Below are 26,514 nucleotides of genomic sequence, written 5' to 3'. Positions count from 1 at the left end.
AGAGCACGGGGAGAACGCAGACATAACGGGCTGGGGAAAACATAGAATAAAGCACAAAGAGAGACGAGGGCTCATAAATACACAGAGGGGCACACAGGGGGTAAGAGTCACGAAGGGAAAACACATAAGGAACAACGTAACAGATCAACCCAGGAAGCATGGCCTAAATAAAGAACAAAATACAAAAATACATGAAAACTAAGAATACTGGGCCCACATGGCCCAGGACCATGACACCCCCCCCCCCCTAAAGGGCTGGCTCCCGACAGCCCAAACCCGAGAAACAAAACACAAGCGAAACAGAAAACACCCCACCCAGGGCGGGAGGCGGGGGACCAGGACGGAGGGAACAAAACGAACCAAAAACAAGGAGCACGAGAACAAAACTGAGTCCACAAATACACAAAAGAGTCCAGAACAGGAAGGCGAATGTCCAAAGAGGCCCGAAGGCCAACCCGAGAGGCGACAACACAAAAGTCTAGTCCAACCGTTCCGGAGGCCGGCCACGGGAAAGGCGGCGGCGGCGAAGCAGTTCAGGGGGCCGGCAGTGCGCAAGGCGGCGGCGGCGGCTCTCCAGTGTCAGGCGTACTGGCCGAGGCCCGGTGGGCACAGGACCAGTCGAGGCGGGGCCAGACGAAGACCCTGAGGCTGCAGCAGACGAAGACCCTGAGGCTGAAGCCGGACCAGGCGGAGCAGGAGCAGCTGATGCAGAGGCCGGACCGGGCGAGGATGACGGCTCTGAGGCTGCAGCTGACGAAGCACAGGCTGGACCAGGCGTAGCAGAAGGTGGCTGGATGGGCCCCTCGGACCCTCCAGCTGACGTGGCATGAGGCTGGTGCGGTTCTCCAGAACCCCCAGCTGACGAGGAAGGTGGCTGAACGGGCCCCTCCAGCGGAGACAGGAGGCTGAACGGGCCCCTCCAGCGGAGACAGGAGGCTGAACGGGCCCCTCCAGCGGAGACAGGAGGCTGAACGGGCCCCTCGGACCCTCCAGCTGACGAGGTAGGTGGCGGCGTGGGAGCCGCGGAGTCCTGGATGAGCTCATCCGAGCTCCCAGCAGGAGCTGATGCAGAGCCAGAGAGATTTGAGACCCCTGGCTGAATGTTAAGCTGACCAGCGGACCGTACTGCTATCGGGGACTGGGCTACAGGCTGCGAGGGAGCTAACTGAACTGAGGGTGGCTGCGAGGGAGCTAACTGAACTGAGGGTGGCTGCGAGGGAGCTAACTGAACTGAGGGTGGCTGCGAGGGAGCTAACTGAACTGAGGGTGGCTGCGAGGGAGCTAACTGAACTGAGGGTGGCTGCGAGGGAGCTAACTGAGTTGTGAGAGGCTGCAGACCCTGGCGGCTCCGAGGGCCCCCGAGAGCCAGGCGTGTTCCCCGAAAGATGTGCTGACAATCGGGGGTAGGCCACGGCTTTCCCCGGAGCTCCTCCTCTACGTGGGTGCAAGCTGCTTGCTGCTGCTCACAGAGACCGGACTCCATGATTTCCTTAGTAGGTCTTTCTAAACAACTAAACACTGTACTGTCAGTCTCCGAACACGATTCAGTCATAGTGTCCGGCCCCGGCAAATCAATGCTCATCTCACTCTGCTTCATAGAGGGGACGTGAGGCACGAAAACGCAGTCACTCACCGGAGTTAATGCGGTGCCACGGCGGCGCCGGCGCCGCCCCCTTCTGGTAGCTGGCGCGATGGGCGCTGATGGCACCAATGCAGGGGGTGATGTAGCGGCGATCTCCCGGTCGTCCGCCCACATCCTTGCCAGAAATGAGGCAGGCGAAGTAAAGTCTAAGCGGATTGGAGACGGCGAGCGGCTGGTAGGCTGTGCAGCAGGTGAGAGGTCCTCCTCCGGGATGAGCCAGGGCTTCCACCGGAGCTCGTCCTCCCGATAAGCCCGTAACACCTGCTGCCGCTCTTCCTCGCCAAAGTCTATGGCCTCCGTCGTCTCCGTGTGCCACGCCGTGCGGCCAGACCGCGGTGAAGACGCGGAAGCCGACGGGGCGCGAGCGGAGGGTGTGTCGGTGGCGAGCCTCACCGTTCCAACCGCAACTGCTTCTGGCTCGCGAAGCAGCGGGGAAACGGGACAACAGCAGGGCTCTGGCGGCATAGCCTGCACACTAGGCAGCCGTGGCTGCGGACGGAGTTGGAGAGCGGTGACGAGAAGGTCGGTGATCAGCGGGTGTAGTGCCTCCCATAGCCAGGGAAACACAGACACGCATACTCCCACTTGGCGGGCCAACTCCTCCCGTTCCTCCTCTCCGGAGCACCGCAGCCATCTCCCACATAGCGACTCCACCGTCTGGAGGATCTCCCTCTCTTGTGTCGCTGGGTCCGACATGGTCGCGTCGTACTGTCACGGTCTGCAGAGACAGGCCGTGCGGTGGTGTGTGTGATGGACCCAGGTGCATACACAAGTGAGTAGACGGGAGTGAACTTAACAGAAAGCGAGCCTTTATTATGGCTGAAGACCAAGTGCACAAACAAAGCAGGGATGGCGTGACTAGACTATAACTAAACTGGGAAAACTAATACTGCGACAAACTAAGAAAACTCAGACTATGATGATCACTGCAAGGACTGACCGTGAAAACATGGAGGTGAGAACACAGACGACGCGACACAGACTGTACGAAACACAGAGACTAAATACACATGAGGGATGATCAGGGGAAGTGGATGCACACGGGGAACACAGGTGACACTGATAATCATAACAAGACACGGCAGGAGTGAACATAACACTGATGGGAGATGGGCAAAGTAAAGCAGGAAGTACACAGAGGTTCAAACAGGAGGAGAGAGAGCACGGGGAGAACGCAGACATAACGGGCTGGGGAAAACATAGAATAAAGCACAAAGAGAGACGAGGGCTCATAAATACACAGAGGGGCACACAGGGGGTAAGAGTCACGAAGGGAAAACACATAAGGAACAACGTAACAGATCAACCCAGGAAGCATGGCCTAAATAAAGAACAAAATACAAAAATACATGAAAACTAAGAATACTGGGCCCACATGGCCCAGGACCATGACAGCAGTATGCTGTGTGCAGTCTGCACTGAGCTATAGGAGCCTCTTTTATAGTGTTTGAAGTCACAGTCGGGGAGAAATATGGCCAGAAATAACTAGTATTGCATTTCTAATAAAACATATATTTCTCATACTATGAGTTACTCGAGAAAATGGCCTCTTTGCATTGACATCTTGTAGTATAATTATTGAAGTAGACTTTATGTGTAGTGAACAAAATATGAAAGATTACTTTTCTGAGTAAGTCACTGTGTGGGGTACATAAGACTTTTCAGAGCTTTCAAATAAAGATTCCACATAAATATTTGAGAGCAAAGAAACTTGAGTAAGATAAAAAATGAGACAAATGCGTTATATTATATTGTTCTGATTTTGAAATTGTAGAAATGATCATTTATGATATAATGAAATGATAAATACGCTCTATTTTCCCTACACTGCCTCGCTTTAATCTTACCTCAGTCACAGCGAAACTGCGCTTCCCGCAGGGAACGACCTTGTACCATTTGTCATGCAGCATGTCCATGAAGCCATCTGACTTGTACTGACTAATAAGCTCCGAGATGTTGGAAGTGAGTGGAGAGTTCTGAGGGAGGCCAATGCCATAGCCTGCCATTGGACACACACAAACACACACAGAGACTCTTTAGCGATTATTCTTCTGTCATAACGGCAAAAACACCTTTTTTCATGTCACCTTCATGCTGCTGTTGTATTCTTTCCCTGGTCTACCGCTATGGGAAAAACAAGCTGCTGAGCTGATACACTTGGAGGTCTGGATAATTTAGCTTTTTTACTTTAAAAAGTCATAATTTTTCCAAAGCAAAGCTTGATGATATAATTATATCTCTGAACGTCTTAGCAGGCCAGGAGAGTGTGACAAATTCAGCAACAGCCAATTGCAAAAGTACCTTTCCTTGGTAGGAAGCGTGCTGATTGATGTGTATTGTATCTTGAAGGCTTAAGAGTGCATTAAGTAATTAACAACACCGCTGGAATGTGGGACTACGATGGCTTGTAATGGAAGCAACCGCCACGGGAACATTTTCACAGCGGGAGGAAGAGGCTTTCTAAATGGACCACAGATTAACAGTAGACACTGGAGAGTGTAAGCTTTTGAAAGCCAAAAGATTAACCACTGTGTAAACGTTGAGTGATTGATATTGTTAAATTTAGGCTTGTTCTAAAATTGCTCATGGTCAGTTAGTCTGCAGTGACGCAGAAAGACCTCTTAAAATCAGGTGATGATTAAAACCAGAGCTGGTGGATGCTATTCACATGTCAGAGTAGTGATAGATTTCATCTAAAATGTTCATAATTGATATGCTCGCACATTACCTTCAATTGCAAAAGGTTTTCCTACTGTTAGTGTTTTACAGTCTGCATCTATGGAGACCTCATAGTCCAACAGTGCTTTGTCCATGATGAATGCATCCAATTTCTGAGGGTCAGCCCTGTAAGCAAAACAACATACTGTAAGTACACTGCAGCTGCAAAAAGTACCCTGTGCACATTCATAACACTCCTCCAGCACAGCATAGTGATGAAATCAAACATTTGTGTTCACTCAAATTTTGCCATCATTCCTCAAGCTAAACAGTAAGAGATTATGCATATATTGTGCTGCATAATTTTGCAGACATAATAAGAATTCAAATATAATCGTAATAAATGTAATTTATATTGTGTGGGTCATTTTTAGGCAGTTGAACTTTGTAATACTACATCAAGTAAACAAACTGGCATTTGCAGTGTGATAGATGGATAATTTGCAAGACTCATCGAGTGATTCTCTCAATATCAGGAGACCAACAGCAAATCTTTACACTATTTTAAGCCGCCTTCTGAATTTGACATGAAAAATTAATCTTCACCACCTCACGAGACAGTAGCTTAAATGAACCTTAGCTCATTGTCTCACTCTTCGTCTGTGACTCTGAGGCTTATTTTCCCTGTGTCTGTCCTCGTGTCACTTCTCTGACTTCACAGGGTGAGTAGAAAGAATGAACTTCACCTTCAGTCATTCTGTTTTAACAGGTCCTACAAACCTTTTTTATGCTCTACCTAACTTCATGTGTAGGGCAGAGCTGAATATATAGGCCCTATGAAAACTGTTTGCATTTTTCTTCTCTGGAAATCAAAACATGCAAATTTTAATTAACGGTAAAGCACGAAGACTGACTGCAGACATGGTGCTACTTAATGCACAATACAAACTGAAAATGAAACCGAAAACAGCGAATAAAGCATAAAAGCATGCAAGAATGAATTGTTTTTCTTTGAGCTTGTGGGCGTTTTACAAAGCCCTTTAAATGGCAGCACACCCTGAAATTATCACTGAGAATGAAATGTAAGTGATTCAACAAATATTTTTGCCTTGTTTGAACTTCATAATTCTGATGCTGGCCTTGCCTTTACTTTTCCCCCAATCCTTTCATTGGCTACCTTTCAGGAAAATTACTGCCTGCCTACAGATTTTGGCCAATTTATTTGTATTCCTCACAAGTCTGTTATATAGAGGTGAGATATTACGTCACAACACTCTGAGAGGCTTTTACAAATCAACTTTAAAATGTCTTTACTGACAGCTAGAGTCTACCGGGATACAAACGCTACAAAGACTTTTTCAAGATATACTGTGTTTTGCTTGTTATCAAGGACAGCGTTTGAAATCTTGCACTATCTTCTCCCTGCAAGCTGCCTGTTCATTATTACCGGCTGAATTATGCTGCAGCTGGCATCCTTGGTCTTTTACCACAGCATGTCATTTATGGTCAAAGCACTATCTTGACATCAGCCATCTAACAAACTAATATGATTAAATCACGATGCATCCCTTTTTACATCATCTATAAATCACATATTTGCATGAAGGGAAAACACCACTGCTGACATCAAAATGTCTGTGGTGTACTTTTATGTAAAGCCAGAGTTTCCATTACTGTGGGGTTATAGGGATAAGTCTTTGCATTATGAAGTACATTCGCAGGTTGAAATTGCTCTCTAATAAATTGTCTTCTCTGTCGTATTAGAGTAGCATTCCCTATATATCCATTAATAGGCCAGCTGTAATGGTACATGACAGCTGTCTGATGGCTTGTAATGCTTCAGCCAGTGAATTTTTTCCAAATGCTCTAATTATAAAGAAGACAGGCTGCAGTCAGTGGTGTTGATAGTTTGTTTCAGTAGCACTGGTGAGACATGGTCATTAAAGTTGAAACATTATTGAAAAAACAAAACAAAAGAATTGCCCTGATAAAAATCAGTGCTTACTGTAATCGGTGCCTAGTGTGTAGGGATGACAACTCCAAGTAGTCATCTAAATTACTGTATTTTCTCAAGCATTTCACAATGTGTGCTACATATACAGCAGCATTTTGTTTATCTGTCTTGTTTTTTGTTAATTATCCATTTGATAAATAAGAGTGTGCCCCAACAGCCTGTGTGGCACACTCTTATTTACCATTCCCATGATCACTGTCAGCGTCATCAGCATTAGGGGTGGGTTTTAATAATCGATTCATCGATTAAAATCGATTCTGGCTTGGATAACGTGATATCGATTCATTAAAATCCTGAATCGATTTTTTTATATAAATGTATTTTGCCAAAAATTCCAGAATCTCAGATGAAACGTCACAAAATTTTGACAACCACCAAACATTTAAAACAGTAAATGAGAGCAGCTACACGGCTTCTGCACAAAGACGTAAACACAAAGCGCCGACCCGCGGATCAGAATCAGTGAGATGTTGCCTTTCTCCCCCGACGGCACGGACACGGTCGGGGCTGAAAGCCGACAGCTCGCTGATTCTGATGTTTCGGCGGGTCCGCGCTTTGTGTTTACGCCCTTGAAATCACCTTCATGTGTTTCAGTGTTTTATCTTCAGCTACTTTGACACAAAGGCCTCTGCTGTGATGCTCACACCTTTGATAAAGTCTGGAAAGTGTCAGCTACCTTTTTATAGATACAAAAATATGTAAATGTACTGATCTGAATTATAATATTTCTGACTGTCTGAGGCAAAATTTCCCAGATTCAAATCGAATAGAATCAAATCGAATTGAATCGAATCATGGATTGAATCGATTCAGGACCTTGTGAATCGGAATCGAATCGATTCTAGAAATCAGTGACGATACCCAGCCCTAATCAGCATGTTCTTATAATAAAACCTGGTTTTGATTGTTAATGTTTACCTCCTTGTGAAAATACACTCAATATTCAGCTGTACTGCTTGCTCTTTGTTTGGTACACCTCTAGTACTGGGTTGGGCTCCCTTTTGCCTTTAAAATTGCCTTAATTTTTCATGGCATATATTCAACAAGGTGCTGGAAACATTGCTTAGAGATTCTCCTGGAAGCAGCCATCAGAAGATAGGAGCATGTGGTCAAACAAGCTCACAATATTCAGTTAGGCTGAGTTTTTTTATTTTGCCCAAAGTGTGCCAAGAGAAAAACAAACAAACAAACAAACAAACAAACAAACAAACAAACAAACAAACAAACAAACAAACAAACAAACAAACAAACAAACAAACAAACAAACAAACAAACAAACCCCCAAAAACAACCATTACATTACACCAGCAGCCCCAACCACTGATACAAGGCAGAGTGGATCTATGCTATTCTTTATGGCAAATTCAGACCCTACCTGATGTTGCAGTAGAAATAGCAACTCATTTGAACCAGGCAATGTTTTTCCAATCATCTATCATCCAATTTTGGTGAGTCTGAGTGAACTGAAGCCTCGGTGTCCTGTTTTTAGCTGACAGGAGTGCTCCCTCCATGCTCTTCTGCATACCATAATTGCAGTAAGTGGGTAATTGAGTTATTGCTCAGTCTTGTCATAGTCTTGTCATATTCCTCTGACATCAGCATGGCATTTTCACTGGATATTTTCTCTTCGTTAGGGGGTTCATCCCTGAGATGATTCTGTGGGAAACTTCCATAAGATAATCAGAAATACTTATACCAGCCCGTCTGGCAACAACAACCCTGCCACATTCAAAGTCACTTAGGATACCTTTCTTCCCCATTCTGATGCTTAGTTTGAACTTTACCAGGCTGACCTGACTATGTCAAAGTGCATTAAACTGCTTACGAAGTGGTCAGCATGGAGTTTAGTCTGTTTGTCAACACTAGCAAGGCATTGGAGGGGGAGGACATTACAACTATAATTTTTTTTTTTTGCTAAACAGCAGTCTGGCATTGAAAAAAAGATACAAATTATTTCTACATAGCACTGTGTACTTTGGAAAGTTGGTCCGTTCTTATTAGGAAGGAAAAAAGAAAAAAAAACATTGCTCACTAGAGCCGACCTCACTCTAATTACCCCTCAAATAAACATTGAAGCTGAAAAGACTACATTCCTCCACCCCACAGGCAGTACATTGAATTAATTAATTAATCCAAGAAAAGCAAGTATACTTACACTTCTATGAAAACTTTAGTGCAATTAGTGCAGTATATATTAGAGATATACTATCAGTCTGTTAGTGCACAAGTGTCTTGCATATGTATATACATAATGCTTAGTCCCTAGTGAAGTAAATCCCAATGCAGAGGATTGCATTGCGGCACATTTGTATACTGTCTTGTTGCCAAGTTGTAATTTTCTAAAGATGACATTTTTGCTTTCCCTCTAATCAGCATTTTACAAGCTCAGTAAAAATAAATCTCGTTTCATCCGTTCAAATTGTGTTCCATGCAGACCTGCTGTCTTTAAAAAAAACAAACAAACCTAAAACTATATTCTGTTATGCACCATGGGTTGCTAGTTGAATGTTGAAAGGGCTGAGGATGACAGCAGTGGCAGGAAAAAGAGGAAGGTAAGATCTGAATGAGAACAGGCAGGCTTGTGGTGGGGAATGACAGCAGCAGGGATGCAATTTTCTTCTCCTTTTTTTTCAAATCTGGCTTTCATTCAGTATGCTCACACTCTTATTTTTTTATTTTTCTATTTTTTATCAAAGATGATGCAGTTTCTTTTTTTCACTTGTGCAACCAAACAGAAGTTGATTTTCAGGGGCAATGACTAGAGAGGTTAGCTAACTGAGCGGATATTAGGAAAGCTGACAGCAGTACCTGGATCAGCAAAGACTGAGCATAAATCAATAAAGATTTGATTATGGTCCTCCAAAAAAATGTATGTCTGCCTGTATGCTATATGTGGCCTGTATGCATCTTATAGCCCTACTTGAGATGATGTATGCCATCTGGCGTTGCCGGGACATTGTATCTTCTCATGTACTCGTGCATCTCGGGGAAACTCTTCTTGACGTAGTCCTCTGCACTGCTTTCTCTCACTGTAGCAAATCTGAATCCCTGAGAGGGATGGTGCAGCTGCAAGAAAGAAGAAATAAAACAAGATACCTTCAGAACTCAAATCAAGAAAGTTTGTTGCTTTACATTTTCTTTGTTTCTTTACACTAATTTGTTTCTTTTTTTTCTTGAACATGCCGACTCTAAACATTCCTGCATTCTTGTAATTCAGTGACTTAATGAGCTGCCGAAAACCAATTAATCACCTTAATTCCCACGCGCCCCTACAAGGGTGTTTAATTAAAGAGTATATTTGCTGAGTAACAATTTTAAGACAATGAAACATCAGTGTAAGTACAAAAGCAAACAAATAACCTCTAGACATTTTAAATATTTGTTTAAATGAAATTCATTTAGAACAAAAACAACTCAGAACCAAAATGTAATTTGTTATTATGATATAATGATATCAATATAAACACAGGAAGAAGACGTACTCATATCACACTGAATATTTCTCCTTATGTAGTCAGTGTTTCAATAAATCTGTGTGTATATTTTCCTTTGGCTCACCAATATAAAGATATGAGTGGTGACTAAAGACTTTTCTCCTATACTATACTGATTTTTACCTTTGGATCATGGATTCCCGACAACTGTTCATAAGTTTTCTCCCCAACCATTACAGCAGCCAGGTTAGCAGTATAGGTGGACAGACAGAATAGACAGAAGATGGCCCAAAGGTTCATCAGCAGACGCCCAGTCCAGCATTTTGGTGGCTTGATGGCCACTGTTCTTCCAAAGAGAATGGCATAGCACACATTAAGTGCTGAGGAGAAGGAGAACACTCGGTCACGGTTGCGTCCACGTGGCGTCATACCAAATGGACTGTGCCACTCATACAGAGTGAGGAAGATGGCGGTGACATGGAGGGAAACAAAGATGCCGAGCCACATGGACCAGTGTAGAGGCCACATAAAGGCACCGATGGGTGCGGCTGTATCACGAGTACGCACCTGGGCAGGTGGGGATACAGGATTGAAGAAAAAAAAAAAGCACTGCATAAGGAATATTGCAAAACTGAAAAGATGTTGTAATTATCAAAAATTACTGTTGTTCTCAATGTTTCATAAATCAGAGGAAATGTGGAGTTTTTGGAAGACATTAATTAGGACTATTATGGAAAGATCCTATCAGCCCCCCTCCCCATCCTCCCTCTCCCTTCACTACAAATAAACTCTATAATAATAAAAACTGATCACAGTGGGATGGTGCAAATTCATTATAGTACCCTTGCCTCAATTGGAGAAAATTGGTTTCACAGTCCAGTGATTGTGAAGCAAATGCTGTTTCTGACGCTGCTGTTTGTAAGAGAGATACTTCTAGTGGAATGGGAAAAAGAAAAAAATACAGATAATAGAAAATACATCCACTGTAAATAAAGCAGAACGTCTACATCTGTAGCAGCATACTAGGAAAAAGTAACAATAGTGATTACCACCATCCCTATGCCTGTCAGCTGTTGAGACTAGCTGCAGTAATTGTAATAATAAGTTCTTTCTGCAAAGCTGTATAACCCCCAGAACAGCCCCGCATATGGGATTGCACTGGAATCCAATAATGTATGGTTGGCAGTGGTAAAACATATTGATACTGACCGTCTGCATACTGAGAGGAGAGAGTTGAGGTCAGGTCAATGACACACATCAAAGAGAGATAGGTTAAAGAGTAACAGAAATTAGGAGAAGAAGTGGAGAGGAAAAGAGGAGGAAAAAAGAAGCCAGAGAGTGAAGAGCAACACTGACCAGAATTCCTAGGCTTGTGGAGAAGAAAGGTGAGGTGAAGTCAATCACCTGGCTCCTAGCTGAATTAATGCTAAAAGATGTCACTGCCAGGTGGGCAGCACCACTGAGAAGATCACCCACCAATCCTGTCCAACGACCATTCTTAAACCCCCCGTATTTCCCATCACCAACAATGTAGAGATCGAAAGTAAAGCCCATGTCCTCCCCCAGCTTCTCCAATAGATCAATGCAGTAGCCATAGCAGCATTTCTTTAGATCTGTGGGAACAGATCCATTGGTTCCTCTGAGGTTCTGGAAAAGTCCTTCCAAAACTGAAGAGTCATTGGTAAGCGGGTCCAGGCACAGCTGCCCAGCAGGACATAACCCATCCGAATCCACTTCACGGGTAAATACAAATGGGTGCTCCACCAGTGTCACTACTCGCATGTGCAACCGTGGAGGTCGGCGCCAATCGCCACCTCCTCCAGAACCTGGATGGTTTGGCCAGGCTGCTGGGTCCATCAGAATTCTCCCCCTGCGCCAGCGTCCCAGGCGGGTCCAGGTTGGCTGGCCTAAGGGATCCAGCTGGAGGGACCAGATGTAGTGATGGGCTTCTGAGATGACATTCTGGCTCTGACTGTTGCTGGATATGAAACCGCTCTGGCCCTCAAATGATGTGTTGGCTACAAATCTGAGGAGAATGAAGAGAAAGAGAAAACAAGAAGTGTCAGGGGGGAAAAAAGGAGTGAGGGACATTGTGAAGAAGCTTGGAAGAGAAAAAAGGCGAGCAGAAGGGTACACACAGTTTTACTGGACACATGCTTAATGTCAAACATCATTAAAATTTTGGGAACATTTTTTAACAATATACTTATTATGTTTGCAAAGAGTGATACCCAGTCAAAAGTCAATCAAAAATCAAACTCTGGGCTCAGTGCATACAGATGTTCAGTATAATAGCACATTTTATCCCCTGTAGACAATATTCTTACAGGAAGTCTCAAGAGAACAGGTTTATTTGATTTGTTTGTCTAAACTGAACACAAGTCTATCTCTTTTGCGCACTAATACTAATGCAGTTAAATGCTAAATCTTAAAGGTTTTGTGCTTCTCTAAAAAATCAGCCCTCTTAAATGACTTAAATGAATTATATTAAAAAGTCAATATTTTCTGTGCATTCAATTCCATTTGTTGTCTTTTGTGATCAAAGACATTTGAAGTATCAAAAAGAGAGCTATAGGTAAATTTTTTATATACATTTTTTGTGTGTGGGAGCACTGTTTGCAGGTTGGCACTATCTCCTCATGGGAAGAATGTCCTGGTTTTAAATCCACTGGCTGGATGGGGTCTTTCTGTATAGAATTTGCACATTAACAGCATGGTTGTGTGGGTTCTCTGTCTCCAAAATCCAAATACATGGAAGTTAACAGGTATGAATGGTTGTCTGTCTCTGAGTATTAGTTCTACAACAGACTGGTAAACTGTCCACCTCTCGCCCTATGGGAGCTGGGAAAGGCTCCATCCCCACCACAACCCTGAATTGTTTGAGTGGAAGAAAATGGATGGATGGATGAGTTTGAGCATTTTTCCAAACTATTTGGGATTATAACCAATGAAAAGAAAATCAATTCGACCATATGCAATTACGCACTACTTCTGAGTGTGTATATGTGTGTATCACATGTCATTTACATACCTCTTTTCACTCACTATTTGTTTATAAACCATTTTGCGTTTAATCATTAGTTATTAATAATCCCTGGTTCTCTCCCACCGTGTGCCTTCTGTCCTGTCGCTCTCCTTCTTTGTCATTTGATTACTAGGGTTTTCTCTCTGTTATCATATGATCTTCACATTATAAAGCAGCTTGAAAGAACTGTTGTGACAATTTCGCACTAAATTTCTAGGATATAGAAGGTTCAAGAAAACGTAGGTCTTATTAGACTGTAGACAACTGTATGTTCTCAAGATGGTCTGTAAGTATCATTTAGGGCGTCCTTTCAATGTTACATTTTAAAGTTCCATTCACTTCTCTTCACTTTAGTGGGTACAGTTAAATGATGCTAACTGAAACAGATGAAAGATTGTTTGGATTACAAATGAAATTAGTAAAAAAAATAATAAAAATAATTTCACTTGGTGAAAGCAGCTGAAATATTGTGGTAATCTTAAAAAACATTAACAAAAAACCCTCCAAAAGACAAGAAATAATCATCAGTCTGTCTTGTCAACACTACATGCTTTGTTTACTCACTGATCCAATCCAGCCTGATCCTGGAGAGCACAACAACACCGTGCTGACTACTTCTGACTTTGACACACATTAATAGCAGTTGTTTGAACAAATAACCAGTGTTGCATTTTTTTATGATCAGCTCTGCCTGGAGAGGAATCATTTCAGATCAAGTTTATGATGCTACCCTGACAGTATGTTTGATAAATACGAATATGCATGGCATATGCATATGTCTTCTTTATGACTCAGAAAGCTGAAACCCATTTTCTTTTATATCTTAAATACAACAGCGAGACTGAGAGTGCACTGAGCACAGTTCATGTTGCACAATAAAGTAAATTGCAGGATGCACAGCTGTAAAAAAAAAAAAGTTTTCTGCTGCCTTGCTTTTTTATTCTTTATCGCCTCTATCCAGACATGTTTGGATCTCTGTTCTTGGGACTTATGGGCTTAAATGTACAATTATGTTTACTCTTGGTTAGTTCATATATCAATTTCCACTTTATTGGTGTAAAAGCAACAACAGAGAGGTGTACTATCTTGGCGGCCTTAGTGGCTGTCTATCTGTGAGTGTGTGTATGTGTGACAGCATAAGACAAACCACGGTCCAGTGATCACGCCATCTCCCTCACTGAGCCATGCTACTGGCTGTCTGAGAGTGTCAGATACCAGAACAGACACACACACTCACACCCACACACAAGAAAGACACGCACTTGATTGGATATGTTTGAATTTAAGAAAACATGCAGGCATCCAGGTAGATGCACAGCTCTTTGATATGCCTTGAGGAGGTAATGATGTACCTGAAGTGACCTTTTTCTTTTTTTTTCTTTTTTTTTCTTTTTTTTTTTTTAAATGACATCAGAAACAGCAGTATGCGACATTACGTGATGGCAGAGCTTCAGTTCATCCTTTGTCATTTTTTTTTTTTTTTTAATAAATAGGACAGGGGGAATGAATGAGAGAAAGAGGGGGAGAGAAAGAAAGAAAACCAAAGGGGAGAAGAGACGGTGAGAAGGGGGGGGAAGAGAGAGAAAAAAAAAAAGAACTCCTGGGTCACCTGTATGGAGAAAAAAAAAAAAACAAACAAACAAAAAAAACAAACAGAGGAGACAGCAAACAACAAAGAGCAACATAATAATAGAGAAAACAAAGCACCATCACAATAAACTAGCTAGTCATAGATATCAATATTTACTAAATAATAAACAATATTGTGCAGCACGCAAGATAGACAGCGCACAGTGTGCTTTGAGGTAGCAGCCAAGAAAGCTTTAGTCCGCGTCTGTGAATACCCATGTGTGCATACCTGTGTGGATCAGCATGCTTGCATTCCAAAGGTTTCTCCATGTAATGATCTGCTAGGGAGTGTGGGGGGGCCCACACTCCCCACCTCCAAAGGGGCCCGAGCGAGCCCCAGGCCCCAGGCCCCGACAAGCGGCCGCCAAGGAGTGAGCCGGTGTGTACCCGGACGCCCACCCCCAGACACAAAGAACCACCAACACACCGACACCTGAGGGAGTCCGCCACCGGCAGGGGAAGTGGTGGTGGGTGGAGATAGGCCTCCAAACCTTGGAGGGCCTGAGGTGTCCCCAGAGAGGTGGCGTCTGATACCCAACCTGACATATAGACACAGACATACAGGCACACACAGATACAAACATCCATTCCCACCCTCATGCTCTCATATGCACTCACTCCACACTCAACCAACGTGGAGACAGACATAAAGAGACGCTGTACACACAATCACACTCCCCAAGCGTACTCTACAAACCGGGTCTAGGTGCCCCCGCCCCTGGAGGGGGGAATTGCACCCAGACCCAGGTGGTGTTACCCTTTTCCCTGCGGTGGGGAGAGGCAGACCACCCCGACTCCGCAGCAGCAGGGAGGCCCCACACCCCAGACCGCAGTCGGACGGCCAACTCCTCCTACTAGCCCTCCCGCTCCAGCAGGCCGCAGAGAATGGGGGTGGGAGAAGACTCCAAGCCTCCCTCCACCCGCTCATTGTAGTGTTGATGCATATGTGTTCTAAGGTGCAATTAAAACCCAGGAGGGCATGGAGCTACCTGCCAAGGAGCAGCAGGTAAGCGCATGGTCCCTCCTGCTAGCCCTCAATGACTAAGTGTATTTAAAATTGAGAGGTGGGCAACGACGTCAGGGGTGAGGTATACACCCTGATGGTAATTTGGACTCCGTGATTGTGCCCACCCCCAAGATCCTATATGTATGTGTAATGAGAGTGTGAATAATGTGAATGTCTAAGTTGTGGGATAAAATTGAGGCAGAGGCAGCCAGAAGGGGACAGGGGGGGGGGTAGCCTCCTCTGCATCCTGGTGACATACCCCCACTCCAAGGCCCTGCATGTGTGGGTGGTTGTGGAGGAGGGGGAAGAGGGAGGCAGCTGGAGATGGGGAGGGAAGGAAGGGAGGGGCAGGTAACCCCTCCCTGGGACCTTTTTCAAAATATCTCCATCGTGTCACCTTGCTCACTGAAAAATTTCCCGTCCCACCACCTTGTCAACTTCCCTTCATCTTTTACAGGTTTTTAGCCAACCTGACAACTCAAGCAAGCTGTCTGAAGGTCAGTGTTTTCACAGTAGCTTGTAGATGTTAAACTACCTGGGGAGTGTGTCTCTCTCCTGATGGCAGCCAGTGTCATGCTCTCGCAGTTTCCTGACATTGCAGAAAGTGTTCCATGCTAAATGTGAAATGTCACTTTCATACTAAAAGGTCACGTATTATAGAAGGTAATGTGTTTAGGCAAGACATCTGTATTATTTGAATATGTTTCAAGTTCAAGTCTGAATTTACTGTCAGATTAATATAGGCAAGGTTTTCTCAGGAAAGTAGCTGTGAAAAGGGAAGCACAGTTTTGTAGCAAAAATCAATATAGATGTCCAAGTTAAACTGGTATCCATGTGTTTCATCCACATAAGGACTCAGTTTAAAAAAAGGGTCAGACCGCTGCAACACCAATCATGTAATCAGAACTCCAAGGATAGTTATTACAACTGGGATTGATCCTAAGTGACTCCACTCATTATGAACTATTGAACTCTTCTAATCAGACAAGCTCAGGATAGTTAAACTGGCACACCCACAGGACTGCTCTGTCTCTGCTGACTTTGGATGTCTTTGAACACAGAATCGAGTTCAGAGACACACAAAAGCACTGGGCCACCTACACATTACTCTAAGTGGAGCTGCTCAGCCATGAAAACCATGCCATGAAGCTCTTAGGACATAATGTTTGTACTGATGTTAATACTAGAGGAGGGTTAGAATCTGCAGTTATTGAATCAGCAGAGCTTTGGCAGATTTCACTACATGCCTCAACACTTTGCCACCCTGCTTTTTATCTGGCCTGCCACTTTGTGGCTAAATTGCTGTGGTTCTTAACTGCTTCCACTTTTGCAATTTGCAAACTTACTTGTTGCACTGGTGACAACCTATAACAGTACTGTGCTAGAATTCAGTGAGTTATTTTTTAAAAACCCATTCTCTCACAAATGTTTGTAAAGGCAGACTGGATGACTCAAATGCAGAGTCAAATGCAGGCATCGATTACATTTTAAAAAAAAGGCAAACCAAAGTCCACGAGAGAAAGCAGGGAAACAGAAACATGGGGAACTAAAGAACAGTACACAAAGGAAACAGGATTACAACAAGGCACTTAGGGAGATGCCAAACAGCAGGGAACATAGCTCCAAGTCATCAGAAAAATTAGACAAGGAAGTTTAAAGTAAATACAAAATACACAAGACTAAGTTTATCAAAATGAAACTGGAAAAAAACAGTTTGACTGATTACACTAAGGGGAAGGAAATACATTAAATAATGTGATCCCTAAGAAAACCTAGAATCACATTGATTATTTAAATAAAGAGCACTTTAAATTCCAAAAAACATTTAGAGATGTCAACAACTAACTACCATTTCAACACTATTGTAAACAAACTAACGTAATTAAAATATCACCATTGCCTGTTTGTCTGCCAGTTTACACTACATAATTTTAAGTTTGTTTTCAGTTTGTCCTGCCTGTTCCTACGAAAACAGCTTCAGTTTGAGAAATCATCTCCAAGCATAAATGTAGCTAAAATATTTAAACCAAGCCCCAATATACTTATCTTAAGCTCCATATTTCTCACCACTCAACTTATCATACCAAACAATTATTTGACCTTCAAAACTACTTGCTGACGTGCTGTAGTTCACTACATCCGGAGCTGCTACATTACCTCCTATGCTCGAAATAAAAACTATGGTTGAACTTTTTATTCAACGTGACGTGATTCACTTCCACTTCATGAAAAGATAAAATGATGGTATTTGTAGCCAAAGAATGACGTCTGGGTGAATCATATATTTTCCAGACCAAGACTAACTCAGTGTCAAGGCTGCCTCGTGTTCTCGCCTCATGCATCACCCAAAAAAATAAATAAATAAAAAAGATTTTTAACATGATATAACCACAAGGCTGTTGTTGTGTGTACATCACTGACCAAGCAAGTTAAATGAAAAGGAATGGGAGTGCACTTAAATCCATCTTATTCATTACTCTCACAACACTAATCAGCAACAATGAATGTTTTTTTAAGCAAGAAAACATTTTGCTCTTAAAAATAAAATATAGAAAAAAGGAAATGCTGCTGCCTTTGTAGCAGCATAGAAATCTCTGCCAAGGGTATTCCTCCTTGTTAAACCGATCCTCGCCTGAAGCAAACAGAAAGTGTTTCACTGACATTGGTTCAGGGAATACAAGCCTCAGAGGGGACATTTATCATATACCATTTTCTATCTTTATGGTTCATCCAGCTGGCACATGTGGGTACTAACCTTTACTTTGACGGGCATGGATCGGTTTAAAATGATTTCTATCAAGACGGATTGTCTATGGTGGGGAAAAAATAAATAAGATAACCTGTGGAAATTTGTCTCGGCACAATATCTAGTTATAAAGGACTTTTGCTCACTGAACTCTCAGAAGGGTGTATAGTGTATCTCTGTGAAAATGCACATTTATATCTTAGGTTTAGATCTTTATCTTCATTTTTTCCCCACCTTTATCTTCTTAGGCTTTGCTATCCCGTCATGTGTGATTTTAACTTTTGCACACTGACTTTAAACCCCCTGGAAAACCCTCAATCCCAACTAGATGTGATTCGTCATAGGATAAAAGTGAAAAAACAAGTTTTCCTTTTTCAGTGAGCCCTACCTGACATCCAAATTATTTGAATGCCCAAATAAATATATAAAGAGCCACTATATCAGATTGTTTACTCAGTCAACCATCTATGGTAGGGATGTCAAACTCATTTTACACATTGAGCCACATATTCACTACTGTAATCTCAAGTGTGCCAAACCAGTGAAGCTACATGATAAACATGTACAATTACAGAAAAAGTTCTGTAGTTCATTGCCATGTACTGTAATGATAAAATATCGTTTTTGTTCATTCAAAGAAAATTTCTTTTTTTCTTGTCTTTCTGCGAATCGACTGTAAAATCATAAATGTATAAAATAGTAAAAAAACAGCAACTTTCTGTTATTTAATTGTTTATCTATTACTAATAATAGTAATAGTGTAGTATGAATGAGGGTCATTCTTTATTGACAGGAAAAACTGTAAAACTTGTGAAAAAGCAGTTAAAAGTTCAAAATCTGCAACTCCTTCAGTCTTTGCTGGGGAGATTCTGTCCCCTGGACCTTACGCTTGACATCCCTGGTCCCCTGAATCAGATTTAAACAATGTCTTTGATGACTGATTGTTAAAACATTTTGGAAAAAACCCAAATATGTTTACAATATTTTTGCACAGTTCCCTCAAATGCCAGTATTTTGTTTGAAACTAATCCTATCAACTGGATTTAAGAACAAAAGTATTACAATCAGGATTTCTCCAATTGTTTTGCAACAGCAACAACAGATAAGAAAAGGCTTATTAAACTGTGGTTTCTCAACATGTTTATGTCTATATGTTGCAATACGTATCAAGCGAAACAACATTGAAAATCATAATAACTTAAAAAAAATTGAAGTGAAATAACATTGATTTATGTGCAAGTGTAACAAGCATGTATGCATGGCCTGCAGCTACTTTACTATGCAGCTTACGTTTGACTTGCCCCAGTCAAGCTTTCTTCTATACCAGAGAGTGAGGTAATCTTGTTTTATATTTATGGAAATTTGCACTCCTGCAAACCACAGCGAGATTTATTATGCAAGACAGAATTACATTTGTGAAACACATGGTTGGTCCTCATCATTTATTCTCTTGCAATTAACATTAAAATTGACAGACTATTACACTACATATTACTGATAAGCTAAAGGGCAAGTGTTACTTCTTTCTTGCTTATAATATGCACCTCATGTGAGCGTTACTCATCCTTGTTTTCTAAACTATCCATAAATTGGGGACAATCCCAACTTTTTTCCCAGGACATGCATTTTTTTTAATGAAAGTATAATCTGTAGAACCATCAGATATTAAATGGCTTTGGTTTCTAAATGATGGGCAGTTGGAGTAAAGCAGGGGTGTCCAACTCCAGGCCTTGAGGGTCAGTGTGCTGCAGGTTTTAGATGTGTCCTTGATTCAACATAGCTAATTTAAATGGCTGGTGATGAACTAATCATTTGGTTCAGGTGTGTTGACCCAGGGTGATATCTAAAACCTGCAGGACACCAGCCCTTGAGGCCTGAAATTGGACACCCCTGCAGTAAAGGTTTCAATGAAACAATAAGCAAACAAGGTACCGTCCCTACACACAGCTCCCCGGGCGCTGCATTGGTGGCTGCCCACTGCTTCACTGGGTGAATGTGTTAAATGCAGAGGAGTAATTTCCCTATGGGGACTAACACATGCACATTATTATTATATTATAAAAGTGTTTCATCAGGCTCTAGCAGATACAAAATGTAACATATTATGTGCAATAGAAAACATTTGATTTTTACAATTCCTTACATGTAACAGATTTGAGCATTTTTCTAGAAAACTACTTTTTTTTGCCAGCTGATTGCAGTACAGTTTGCAGTACAGTACAGAACACTGACTTCCCGCACAAACACTCCATCGCTTTGTGATGCTATGCAGTATACTCTCTTTTAGGCAATTCATTTCTCATAATACAAAGTGGTCTGCCTTGAAAGAATTTTCCCACAGGACCAAATGAATGAGTCACAAAAAGTCCAGCTTTTAGAGTGCTCGCGCGAATGGAACACAGTGATAAATAGAAAAAAGAAAAGAAAAAAGATCTCGGATGTAAATGTCAGAATGAAGGGTTTATGCACAGCCTGATCCTTTACTGATCTTTCTTGGTTCAAAGCCCGATGAAGAGAGATGGAAATTAAAGCAAAACTGAATATATGAACTGCAGTCAAACAGAATATTCAGCAGTAACTATAAATCATATTTATGATGTAGATGAATTAATTATATAAACTCTCATAATGTAATATTAATCTTTATGTATCTCAAAAGTATGTCAGTCTATTTAGTCTGCATATTATATTCAATATTTTTGAATTTGATACAACTAAATTTGAATTTGAGACAATTAAATTTTACCTGGTAGAAATAAACTGCAAGATTTCCTGAGAACCATTCTCACTTGAAAATGGACTAAATCCAACTTCCATACGATCAGGTATTTTACCCACCAGCCACGCATTACAGCATGACTGGCTGATTAGTTCTCTATCCCTGGAGCAATTTCAGTGAACAGCTGCCTGTTGTGGGGATGAACAGAAGAGTATTTGACCAGCATAATATAATCTGCAGTATGATCATTGCTTTAACAATGTAACAGATAGCTTTAAGATGGCCTTAAGATGTTTATGATGATGTTAACTTTGTATTTCAGGTGCAGTTATAACTATTTTATACATACATCAAATCAACACCACAATGACCTTTTACACAGAACATCATCGTCTATTTTCATGGCTGGCACTTCCTGTGTACCTTTCAGTTCTTATCCTATTCCTCTTTCTTGCCGAGACACCAAGAAACGGTTCCTCTTTTACCGAGACAATTTTGCAGTTACAGCCAAACATAACTAACCTCTCCTCTAAATAAGTCTAATTTAAAGTGTGTGTGTCACGACCTCACTCAGCCTCGATGTCACCTCTCGCACTTCTGACCTTTTACCAGACCAGAGGCTCACTGAGACTATGTGTATGTCTTCTACTAAATAAATGTTTTAATCAAGAACCTCTACTAAAACCTTAATATAAAATGACCTGATATAAGTGTTTTGTAAGCATGTATTGCAATTCCTTCTATGTTCTAGTTTTCCCTCAGCATGTATCACCTGAACAGTCACGTCAGTGAGGCTTACGACCTTTAAAGAACCTGAACATCAACTCAAATAAGCACAGATATGCAATATGTATAAAATAGTTATAACTGCACCTGAAATACACCTGAAATACAATCCCCCTTTCGACCTCTGGCACACCAGAGGTCGAAAGGGGGATTGTGGGGATGAACAGAAGAGTATTTGACCAGCATAATATAATCTGCAGTATGATCATTGCTTTAACAATGTAACAGATAGCTTTAAGATGGCCTTAAGATGTTTATGATGATGTTAACTTTGTATTTCAGGTGCAGTTATAACTATTTTATACATATTGCATATCTGTGCTTATTTGAGTTGATGTTCAGGTTCTTTAAAGGTCGTAAGCCTCACTGACGTGACTGTTCAGGTGATACATGCTGAGGGAAAACTAGAACATAGAAGGAATTGCAATACATGCTTACAAAACACTTATATCAGGTCATTTTATATTAAGGTTTTAGTAGAGGTTCTTGATTAAAACATTTATTTAGTAGAAGACATACACATAGTCTCAGTGAGCCTCTGGTCTGGTAAAAGGTCAGAAGTGCGAGAGGTGACATCGAGGCTGAGTGAGGTCGTGACACACACACTTTAAATTAGACTTATTTAGAGGAGAGGTTAGTTATGTTTGGCTGTAACTGCAAAATTGTCTCGGTAAAAGAGGAACCGTTTCTTGGTGTCTCGGCAAGAAAGAGGAATAGGATAAGAACTGAAAGGTACACAGGAAGTGCCAGCCATGAAAATAGACGATGATGTTCTGTGTAAAAGGTCATTGTGGTGTTGATTTGACGTATGTATAAAATGTATCTGTGACGCATGAAGGGGCGTCAGTAAACAAACCCTGATGTTATAAAATAATTGTTTGTGCTTTAGTAAGTCGAAGATCAATTGCTGTTTTCAGTGATCTTCCCACGTGTGAATTAAAATCTTCGTTTGACTTCACCCGGCCGGACCAGTGTGGTTATTTTTCGATCACCTCTTGTACCCTTTCTCAACTTTTGAATCTTAACACTGTCTACAGTTGTGTGAAAAAAATAAGTAAAGCCCATGAAAAACGTTGACTTTTTCAATACATTTAAACAAGCAAACACTCAATCCTCTTTGAAACAGCGCCTGCAGATAAATGTGATATACTCAAATCAGTGATACATAAAATTCTAATTTTCCAGTCCATCCAGCTTCTGAACTGCATATCCAGATCAGGGTCAAGGTGGGGCTTGAGCCTAAAACCCAGCTGACATGGGGCAAGACGATGGGGTGGAGGGTAACCTGATAATCTAAACACACCTATGGCCAATTTAGAATTCGTGTTGGGATGTATTACACATTACCCTTTTACTCGAATGCTCCACATAGAACATATTTTTTTTACACTACCTACTTACATTTGTATGACTCCATAACATGGTGAGAAATGAGTTGTGGGATAATTGTTAGTTAATATTATAGGCTCCAGTCCTGCACACTGACACAAGTTAGTATTCTAGTGTGTCATGAACTGCGGAGTATGCAGATGATATATTGTGGAGTTGGAGGACCCAGATGAAGGCTAACTAGAGTAAACGAAAGCGAGCCATTTATTTATATTGGTAGTCATGGTACAAAAACGCAGTCTCTTAGAATTTTTGTTTCTATTTTCAACATGTCAAAAGCAGACTTCAAACTATATACCAGTTTTTAATCCTACAGTACAGTTATGTGGATTTTTTTGATAGATTTGTCCAATCCATAAAATTAGGATTAAGAATTCTAACTAAGCGATTAGTATCTTATTAGGAAGTGACATAGGGAACATGTCCTATTTCAAAAAGTGTGACATCTGGGGTCTGCTGTTCTCTTTGTAGCTAATTAAGCCATCATGGCAGGACCTAAACAGCTGTTTTGGGTTTTGAAAAATGAAACTACAACTTCCATAATCAGCATAAACTGATTGTGGAAGTTTTTAGCTATCAGACAACAAGATAGCAGGATGATACTGATTAATGAGTACCATGTACACAGCTACCTCCTGTTACTTTCAATTTATATTCCTCAAATTCCTTCCATTTTATGCAGTATTTACAGCCCCTGTGTAAGTCTCACGTCTGCTCTGCTAGTTTTATTACAGAACCTAGAAGGAAACATCTGGGTAAATATTTTAAAAAGTTATTCGTGATTTGGTCTTGACCTTGTGACCTGTGAAAGTGTGGCTATGATGCTAACTAAGCTGTTTCATTGTTTCACAGATTAGCTAGACCTTGTATTTCTGACTTCCTTTTTAAATGATTTATGTGCCTTTTTAAAGTGTAGCATCACAAAAATCCTTTTTATACAAAACATAGTCATTCCCAGTTTGCATAAATCTGCATTTCATATGTTATTCTGATGTTTTTGTCATTACTTTTCTATACAGTAAGCATATTACTGCCATTCAGCTAGAATAAGGTAAAACTGCTTTTGGAGGCCCTTATTTGCTATGAATTCTAGATGTTTCCCATCATGCTAAAAATATCTATGCACCACACATGCCCTGGGTTAGCATAAAGCTGGTTATTTCGATAGTGTCCCAGCCGCAAGTCCCATGACACTACAGATGTCTGGTGGCAAACACCTCTATATGTCACCTGCTTTCTCCCATTGAGAGAGGTTGATGGCATTCCCAGCAACACTGCTGCAACCAGGTCCATAATAATCATGAAACAGATGCCCTGAAGAGTTCAGTGTTCAACTGAGAACAGCTACAATCTTTCCGTTGCTCATCTGTCACATGGTCTTTGGCTTCAACACTGCTGAGGTGACAACTGCTCCCTTAAGGTCAACTCATCCACCAAGCACCTGTTATTCAGACAACAAAATTCTCACTGAATCTGAAATGTATGAAATGAGTGAAAATGACCACAATCTTCACTCTAAAAAGCCGCTGGGTATGAATGGTGTAAACCATGGGGGAAATATGTTCCCGCAGATTTGTAATAGACATTTGGAGAAATAACTAGAGAGTAAAAGTAAATACACTTTAATTATTTTGAAAATGGAGAGATATTTGTTTGACTAGCTGCTCGCTGTAAGAAAAGGGTCAAAAAGAGACATTACTGTGTATTTAGGAGGCTGAATGTAAAGAGATGCAGCACTTGTGCATTGTTCTTGTAGATTACTAAAGATCTAAGAAACATTTAAATATCCCATTAGATACTACATTGCTATCAGCTCAATTTTAGTAATGTAATGCAGTTAAAGAACTACAAAACAGATTCTTTCTTTTTGTTTTGTTTGTTTGTTTTTGTGGATTCCAGTATCTACTTAACTTAGTGATTAGCTGCAATTATGTCATTTTACTCTCATAGTTGAAGTCATAGCTTAATGGATTGATTCCCAGTCAGTGTTGGGAAGGTTACTTTTAAAATGTATTCCACTACAGATTACAGAATACATGCCCCAAAATGTATTTTGTAACGTGTTACGTTACTCAATGAGAGTAACGTATTCTGAATACTTTGGATTACTTAATATATTATCAGCAGTTTTACAACTACGTGAATGTACTTTTGCTGTGTGATTTATTACTATTACTGAAGGATACCCACCATACCAATACCAACCAGATTTTTAAATCTTAATATAAAATGAGTAACAGTAGGGTGGACATTAGGTAAGGCTGCACTTTTTGCAGCGATCTCCTAAAACTATTCCGTGCAAAACAGGTCCACGGTACCGTAGTAAAGGAACCTCTGGCTAATACGTCAGTTCCGTGTCGGGCTCGTAGCCGAAAACTAGCTTTACTTTGTTGTCTGGGTCAACTTTGCTAGCGAGAGACAGAGAGAGGCGTTGAAAGGCTGCTCCAACAGAACTTATTGTTTCGGAGGAAAACAGTGTACAGTCGAGTCTTAATAGCTCACTTACAACTGGGCTACGCTGCCCATGAGGCTACATTCTTTAGGGCTATGCCTGTAACACTCTGCCTATTGCCTTCATATTAAATACATTTTTGAACACTAATTTTAAAAAATATATTTCTTCAGGTCATTATGCGGGCCGCAAGTAGAGGTGACATGGGCCGCAAGATTGAGACACAGGTATTAGAGCCTCTTAATGCGTGTTTTGTTTGGGTTTCCACCAGCGTGGATTTACCAAAAATAGAGAGGGCATAGCCTAACATATGAAACAGGAATTGACCGCCGTGTAATCCCTTTATTTCAACAAAGTAACTGTATTCTGAATACCACCTTTTAAAACGGTAACTGTAACGGAATACAGTTACTCATTTTTTGTATTTTAAATACGTAACACTGGAACATGTATTCTGTTACTCCCCAGCACTGTTCCCAGTTGGGTATCGATGGTCCTGTGGGTGTATATGGAGATTTGCAAAGTACCTCTATCTTTCAGAAGACAAAAAATGAGATTGAGATGTATTAGATGATGCGCCAAGCACTGCATCAATTTCAATTATGTCCCGTACACATAAGGAATTGTCAGCACTCACAGCTCGCCATAAAGTGACGTGAGGATGCTAACAGAAATGTCAGCATGGATTGCTAAAAGTGATGAATAGCTGGTATAAATAATATGCTTCTGCAGTTTCAGCTCACAGTAATCTTAATGTTAACCTTTAACCTATTTAGCAACGAAAAATAGATATAGATATAGTTGAAACCCAGGTCAAGAAAGTTCTAACAGTAAGAGAGGAAATATGAAGATGCATTTTTCCAACATTTACTCATACTCCAGTGGATGCATCGAGGGCAACTCAGCATAAGGACGCCAAGGATACTTTGGCATGCAGACCGGAGGAGTCAGGGATCGACGCACTGACCTTCTGACTGATAGACGACCCACACAACCACCTGTGCCACAGCTGCT

The 26,514-nt window shown here is 41.4% G+C and overlaps 1 protein-coding gene across 1 annotated transcript in view; it reads right to left on the bottom strand.

Annotated features, from left to right (window-relative positions):
* Positions 1–26,514, bottom strand: part of grin3a (glutamate receptor, ionotropic, N-methyl-D-aspartate 3A) — a 58,165-nt gene that overhangs the window by 15,060 nt on the left and 16,591 nt on the right. Inside the window, exons 3-7 of the mRNA XM_085358068.1 lie at positions 11,105–11,774; positions 9,932–10,315; positions 9,235–9,380; positions 4,371–4,486; positions 3,490–3,641 (exon numbers count right to left, since the gene is read on the bottom strand). Coding sequence (XP_085214194.1) covers positions 3,490–3,641; positions 4,371–4,486; positions 9,235–9,380; positions 9,932–10,315; positions 11,105–11,774 — 1,468 coding nt within the window. The remainder of the gene's footprint in view (positions 1–3,489; positions 3,642–4,370; positions 4,487–9,234; positions 9,381–9,931; positions 10,316–11,104; positions 11,775–26,514) is intronic.

Source organism: Diplotaxodon limnothrissa, linkage group LG7, assembly GCF_057381915.1.
Source record: "Diplotaxodon limnothrissa isolate DT_005_m linkage group LG7, D_limnothrissa_male_GT1.1, whole genome shotgun sequence".
Taxonomy (NCBI): domain Eukaryota; kingdom Metazoa; phylum Chordata; class Actinopteri; order Cichliformes; family Cichlidae; genus Diplotaxodon; species Diplotaxodon limnothrissa.
The sequence above is the reverse complement of the archived record's forward strand: the minus strand, read 5'-3'. Positions and strand labels throughout refer to the sequence as shown.